The 7,209-nt window shown below is 51.1% G+C and overlaps 1 protein-coding gene across 1 annotated transcript; it reads left to right on the top strand.

Moving 5' to 3' along the window:
- The first annotated feature begins 776 nt into the window (after positions 1-776).
- Positions 777-3,509, top strand: FNDC10 (fibronectin type III domain containing 10). Its single transcript, XM_039727570.1, has one exon. It carries the CDS (start codon positions 938-940, stop codon positions 1,610-1,612), a length of 675 nt encoding a protein of 224 aa, XP_039583504.1. The 5' UTR covers positions 777-937; the 3' UTR covers positions 1,613-3,509.
- The last annotated feature ends 3,700 nt before the right edge of the window (positions 3,510-7,209 follow it).

Genomic DNA, 7,209 nt, shown 5'->3' with positions numbered 1-7,209 from the left:
CCCTGTGCCATCCCTTGTGGGGTCTGAGCATCCCTGTGCCATCCCTTGTGGGGTCTGTGCATCCCTGTGCCATCCCTTGTGGGGTCTGAGCATCCCTGTGCCAACCTCTGGGGGATCTGAGCATCCCCGTGCCAACCCGTGGGGTCTCAGCATCCCTGCACCGACCCTTGTGGGGTCTGAGCATCCCTGTGGCAACCCTTAATGGGTCTCAGCATCTCCTGTGCCAGTCCTTGCGGGATCTCATCGTCCTCCGTGCCCAGCCCTGTGGGGTCTCAGCACCCCCCGCACCCTCCCCCGCGGGGTCTCAGCATCCCCCGTGCCAGCCTTTGCGGGGTCTCAGCATCCCACTGCCAGCCTTTGCGGGGTCTCAGCATCCACGTGCCCACCCCTGTGGGATCTCAGCACCCCCCGTGCCCATCCCTGTGGGATCTCATTACCCCTTTGTGCCGGTCCTTGCGGGGTCTCATCATCCCCCTTGCCCATCCCTTCGGGATCTCAGCATCCCCCCTTGCCCACCCCTGTGGGGTCTCATCATCCCTTTGAGCCGGTCCTTGCGGGGTCTCATCATCCCCGTGCCCTCCCCCGCGGGGTCTCATCATCCCCGTGCCCTCCCCCGCGGGGTCTCAGCACCCCCCTTGCCCACCCCTGTGGGGTCTCAGCACCCCCCTTGCCCACCCCTGTGGGGTCTCATCATCCCCGTGCCCTCCCCCGCGGGGTCTCAGCACCCCCCGTGCCCTCCCCCGCGGGGTCTCATCGCTCCGCGCGGAGCCCCCGGAGCCGCGTCCGTGCGGCCACCAGCGGCCGCAGCGGGCGGGTGCTCCGCAGCCCGGCGAGAGTTAACGGCGGCACCGCCTCTCCACCGGCGGCCCCGCGGCGGCTGCCGAGCCGCGCTCTCCCCGCGCTCCCTCCGCGGCTCCATGCGGCGGCGGCCGCCGGCATGCCCGGCACCGCACCCAGCCTGCTGCCTCCTCTGCTCGCCCTGCTGTGCCTGGGCTGTGCCGCCGAGCCCAAGCCCGACCCCGACGAGCCGTGGTGCCCCTACAAGGTGGGCGGCGATGGAGCGGCGGGGGCGCGGCTGTGCTTCCGCCCGCCGGCCCGCGGCTTCCAGTGCGCGGCCCGGGCGTGCCGCGCCCACCGCTCCGCGGGCGGCGCGCTGGTGGCCAACGTGCTGCGGAACGGCAGCGTGCTGCTGCAGTGGGGGCTGCGGCACTGGGGGCCGCCGCGCCCCGCCGCCGCCCCCGCCGCCCTGCGCGGCTTCGCGCTCAACTGCTCCTGGGACGGCACCTACACGCGCTTCCCCTGCGACAGCGTGGAGCTGGGAGCCGCGTGCCGCGATTACCTGCTGGCCGAGGCGCACGGCAGCGTGCGCTACCGCCTGTGCTTGCAGCCGCGCTACGCGCCGCCGCGCCCCGCGCCGCCCGCGCAGTGCGTGGAGTTCCGCGTGGAGCCCGCGGCCATGCGCGACATCGTGGTGGCCATGACGGCCGTGGGGGGATCCATCTGCGTGATGCTCGTCTTCATCTGCCTGCTCGTGGCCTACATCACCGAGAACCTGATGAGCCCCGCTCTCGGCCGCGGGGGACACGCGGCGGCCGCTGCGCGCCGCGCGTAGCGCGGGTGGTGGTGATGATGATGGTGATGATGATGATGGTGATGATGGTGGTGGTGGTGGTGGTGATGCGGAGCCCGGCGCTCTCCGGCGAGGGAAGAGGTTTTCCAGACTGTTCTGGCGGCGCTGGGTTTGCCGTGCCCAGATTGGCAGGATGCGCGTTTCCAGCGGAGTTCGGAGCGCTTCTTCCTCCTGGAGGCTTCTCGGCCAGAGCCCTTCGTGGCGAACTCGTGGCATCTCAGCGGATCAAATAACAATAGCAGAGGTCCACAAGTGCCAGAAATCGTCTGTTTTTAAGGGCAAGCGGCAGATCTTACCGAGGGCCTGTTTGAAAAGACTCTCCAGAACTACCCTTATTTTAAACCTAAAACCTCTTGGTCTTAGACCCGTGCTTGATTTTCTTCCTGTGGGGTAGAGTTGTTTAAAGTTCAGGAGGACTGACTGGTGGGACCACAAACTCCATAGCTAAGTGCGTGTCTGATCCAAAGCCCACTTAATCTCGTGCTTTAGGGGGGTTTTGTATCATGCCTTACGGTGGTCACAAATTTTGGGGCCGCTGTCCAAAAACCACGGGGGTTTTCTGGTCGAGGGTTTTCTGGTCAGCTCCAGCGACCATCAACATCCAACACCTGCTTTTCTCCCATCAGAATTGTGTTGTATTTTCACAAAGAGCGCAGGTAAAGGGATAAACTGAGCAAGAAAACTCCATTTCCTTGAGCAAGTAGGAAGCAACCCTTAATGATAAGTGAGCACCCCCTTGCCCCCTGAAATCCCCTCCTCTAGCAAAGCAGCTGCACTAAGGTAGAAGCTTCTTGACCACAGAACTCACCGATGTTGTAGCCGAGTGTTTTGAGCGTAGGAACACTCCCTGGTAACTCCTCACTTGATGCTGTAGTGAAGTAAGGTTTTAGCCATACTCTAGTACTGATTCTATCGTGCCTTAGTGCTGAGAATTTGTCCCATTTCTATTGGTGTATCCCTAGTCCTTGTAGTTAAGTGTTATCTTGTCTCTGGAATTAGTGTTGTTGGTTTGTCTGATTGTTTTCTTTAAAAAAACAAACAAACTTGGGCTGAGCATTACTTGAAATTTAATATATACACAAAGTAGTTACCTTCAGAGAGGTGTTTAGTGAGGTAGTTTTTAGTACGTGTTGTTTGTGTGTAGTTGACTGCTGTAACACGAAAAAATTAATTTATTATCACTTAGGAACTGTGCACTTAAAGCAAAAAAAAATTTAAAAAGTAGGGGAAAGGCTCTTTGTAAAGGGACGGTCAGGTTCAGTGTGATCTGTTTGTGTAAATGTTTAGCACTGGTGAACGACCTGTTTGCTTTTCCTTGTCAAAGTCGTTTGTGAAGTTCCACCTCGGTGGTAGAGGGCGAACATAGAAGTGTGTGGAACCTTTGATAACACCCAGTGTTTGTAGCGAACATAATCCCTCCCTCGAGAACCTGGCAGTGGCTGAGGAGCTGCAGGTCCGCGTTTCATCAGCACCTTTTCCTCTGTTTGTTTTTGCTGCTGTGTTCCATTCTCACCTGCAGCTGACCCCACGGAGGTGCTCTGTGTTTGTTGCCTTGCCTGGGTGCTGGATTGCAGCAGCTCACTGATGCCATCATTTTTGGGTTTTTATCCCCGAGGAGATGCTGAAGAAAAAGCAATTTTGAAGAACATGAAGACAAATTTTGGTATTTTAAAGGTTTCAGGGTTTTTTTTTTGCTGTAGCCAGCTCAGCACAGGAGCATTGGAGTGTCAGTGGTTTTGTACATCTCTGTCACCTTTTGTCAGCCAATGTCACTGTTCTGTTCCTCATCTTGTCATGAATTGCCAGATGTGATATAAACAACGAGCCTTGTACCACCTTGGCACTGAACTTAATAAATTAAGAGGATGATGAAAAGAAATGAACATTTCATAAATATTTAAAGGTTCAAGATCTTGCTTGACTCAAAGTGAGTCTGGTCATAATAATATTCCATTGCCTACTGTAAAGTTATGCCAGCATTAATGGGAAAATAAGAGATTTATTCTCTGAATACTCCATTTTATTTACTAGAGGTTTGGACTATATATAACTGGGTAATTCAGGTGCTAAGTGTGAGGAAATGGAAATGTAATTTACAGTTTGGAATGTGATTGTGTTCAGTAAGGCATCTCTGCAGGTAATAATGGATACCCTAAATAATAATAATAATAATAATAATAATAATAATAATAATAATAATAATAATAATAATAATGGTATAACCCTAATGGATGATGGGACAACCCTAAAACAGCACCTTGGAGACACTAAAGAGATGTTTTTGTAGTCATTTCACATTTTTATTCATCAGTCTCTGGGGATTACATTGTAACAGCATCTTGGGCAGAGAGTAGAAAAAGAATATAAATCCTGATAGAAGAAAATCTGCAATTTTCTAAAGGATTATTTTCATTTTTTTCCTTTCCCATGCATTATAAATGGGATGTGGGAAACAATATCTCAGTTTCTCATTCATTTTCAGTGGATTAAGCTTTAATTGAACACATCTGGGTGTGTGGAGTAGAAAATCAGAGTATTCTGTTTCATTTTGTGGGACATTAAGCAAAATATCTGTTGACCCATTGATAGCTGGATTTTTTCCTTCTATCACTATAGAAATTTCCCCTGCCATGAATGCAGACATTTCTTGTGCTAATAAAAGGGGAAATTACATGAACACAGGCTTGGTACTAATCCAGCAGCCAGAGCCTTAGTGAGACTGCACATTTAGAGCTTTCTCCAGGCTTTGCAGCAATTCCCAAAACGTGCAGAGTGGCTTGGGAGTGATAATCCATCCTGGCCTGCCCAGGCAGCAATAAAGAAGTGGCAGAATTGCTGATTTATAACTGCCAAGGAGCTGCTTTGCCAAAAGTGGAAATAGCTCCTAGGGCAACTTCACATTTTCCATGTTACTATAAAGTACCTGCTATTAAAAATCCATGTGGTGCCTTCTTAGGTGTTTTATGATCCTGCATTGATCCAGGACAAACATCAGGCCACGTCCAGGAGCTGAAATGGAGAATGATATGCTCATTAACAAGCTGCTTTTTCCTCGCCCTGTGCTAAATGTGAGGAAAACAACTGCTTCAAAAATGTGAGCAGCTCAAAGCCCAGCTTGACCCCAGCTCTGAGTGTTCTGGAGGAAACAGTCTGTGCCTCAGGCAAAGAATCTCTTAATTGCATTTTTATTTTTATTTTTTTTTATGGTGAGACATAAATGGAAAGGCTGCCTGGCTTTATTTGGAGGTGCAGGCAAAAGCTGGGATTTTGCTTCCATGGAGATCTGGAGTCTCAGTTTTGTGAGGCTGCAAACTGCTGCTGTGTTTCAGCAAAAGAAAGGAGGAAAAGAGGCAGGTAATTCTTGGTAAAAGCTTTGGTATTACAGCAGGGATGCTTGGATGGGGTTTTTTGGCATTTTTAACCTGAGCAAAACCACTCTCAGACTTGCTTCAGCCCAAGTCTGGTCACTGCATCTCTGATAATCCCCTGACCAGAAGCACCAGGTGATCACATCTCATTATTTACAAAATAAGAATTGAGGAGATGATGGGCAGGGATAGGAATGGCTGAGAGGAGACCCAAGGAAAGAAGGTTTTCTGCTGAGGGGACACGTTTAGGTGGGAAATGCTGGGTGACAAAAGGGCTGCATGAGGAAAGGGGAAAGCTTTCTTTGTTAAAGTCGAGGGGATAGTGAGAAAAACTTTATTTTTTATGGAAAATACAAAAGAGGGAGAGGTTTTACCCAGAGGAGAGGAGAATGGTGGTTGTGGGAGCAGGAAAAGGCGCTGCTGGAAGTGCTGTGGTGATAATGGGGAAAAAAAATTCCTCAGAAGGCACAAAGAGGAAAAAAATATTAGTGCAAAACATTTTTAGGAAGCACTGAGAGTCTTGCTTCACTAGTGAAGTTCAGCTGGGCTGGGGAATAGATTTGTTCCTTTGATGTCCTGGTTTATCTCCTGCATTTCTCCTGCTCCGTTACCTCCTCCTGCCATTGAAACAGTGCAAGGAGACCAAAATGGGAAAGGGAAAAAGGGAAAAGATGACAAAAACCTCAGAGAAAAATGGGATTGAGCTGGGCTGAGCAAGGAGCACCGTGATAATTTTGACCTGGATGCGAGAAAACAATCCTGAAACCAGCATATTTCACCAGTGGTGGGTAAATAACATAAGTAACATAAATAACTCCTAGTTTTGGCATTCTAATTTGTGCAGTTTGCAGTAAAAGCGCCACGCTTCCTCCTGGAATGCAGAATTCCGTGTTTAATCCGAACAGTGTTGGCGTTCTGGTCGCTGCGGATCCCACCGGGCACATCCAATTCTCCTCCTCGGGATGACTCAATCCTGCATCCAAACGCTTCCCCTCGGCACCATCCCAGCCCCGCCGCGGCATTCGGCTGCCATCTAGCGCCGAACTGAGGGGAATCTGTCCTAAAAACCTGCTTTTCTGACCAGCTTTTTAATCCCGCAGTCCCGGATTCAGGGACTGGCGCGGAATGGCGTTTGGTGGTGGGAGCGCTGGAGGCCTCATTGCCTTTTATTGTGATTAAATCTTCTTAATGTCCAACGTAAACCTCCTCTCATCGCCCTTTATGTGATGAAATCTTCTTAACGTTCAACCTAAACCTCCTCTGGTGCAACTGAGGCTGTTCCCTCTCCTGCTGTCCCTGTTCCTTGGGAGAATTCCAATCTCCTAAAGCCACAAGGTCCCCAGTGAGGCTCCTTTTTTCAGGCTGAGCCCTTTCCCAGCTCCCTCAGCCTCTCCTGGGGCTCCAAACACTTCCCCAGCCCCGTTCCCTTTCCTTGGTAAGGTGAACAAGAAGCTTTAAAACCATGGAACATCCTGAGCTGGAAGAGATGGTCCACAAGGATCAGAGTCTAAGCCCTCACCCTGCCCACACACCCCAAAATCCCACCCCGTGCGTCCATGGGAGCGGTATCCAAACCCTCCTGGAGCTTTTGGGGCTGTGCCCTAGAAACCTCTGAGGGAAAAACCTTTCCCAAAACCCAACCTAAACCTCTCCTGACACAGCTCCAGGGTCCTGTCCCCACAGAGATCAGTGCCTGTCCCTCCTCCTCCCCTCACGAAGTTGTACATTGTAATGAGGTCAGCCCCCTCCAGGCTGAACAAGCCCTCACGCTCCTCATTCTCCTCCTCTGAGCACCAATACCTTATAAATACAGAATTATCTGTCTATATATCGATATCACACCTATAAAACTATCGATTTTTATAGGTTCTCGGGGTCCTGTCGATTGGTCCCCACAGAGATCAGTGCCTGGCTCTCCTCTTCCCCTCACGAAGTTGTACATTGCAATGAGGTCAGCCCCCTCCAGGCTGAACCCTCACGCTCCTCATAAAGCTCCTCCTCCTCTGGCCACGAATACCTTATAAATACATAATTATCTGTCTATATATCGATATCACACCTATAAAACTATCGATTTTTATAGGTTCCCGGGGTCCTGTCGATTGGTCCCCACAGAGATCAGTGCCTGTCCCTCCTCCTCCCCTCACGAAGTTGTACATTGCAATGAGGTCAGCCCCCTCCAGGCTGAACACGCCCTCACGCTCCTCATTC

Source organism: Passer montanus, unplaced genomic scaffold (genome assembly GCF_014805655.1).
Source record: "Passer montanus isolate IOZ18808 unplaced genomic scaffold, ASM1480565v1 scaffold62, whole genome shotgun sequence".
NCBI lineage: Eukaryota > Metazoa > Chordata > Aves > Passeriformes > Passeridae > Passer > Passer montanus.
Note: the sequence above shows the minus strand (reverse complement) of the source record. Positions and strands in the feature narration are given on the sequence as shown.

Excerpts from the sequence above, each read along its gene's own strand:
- FNDC10 (XM_039727570.1), top strand. The coding sequence starts at position 938 with ATGCCCGGCACCGCACCCAGCCTGCTGCCTCCTCTGCTCGCCCTGCTG.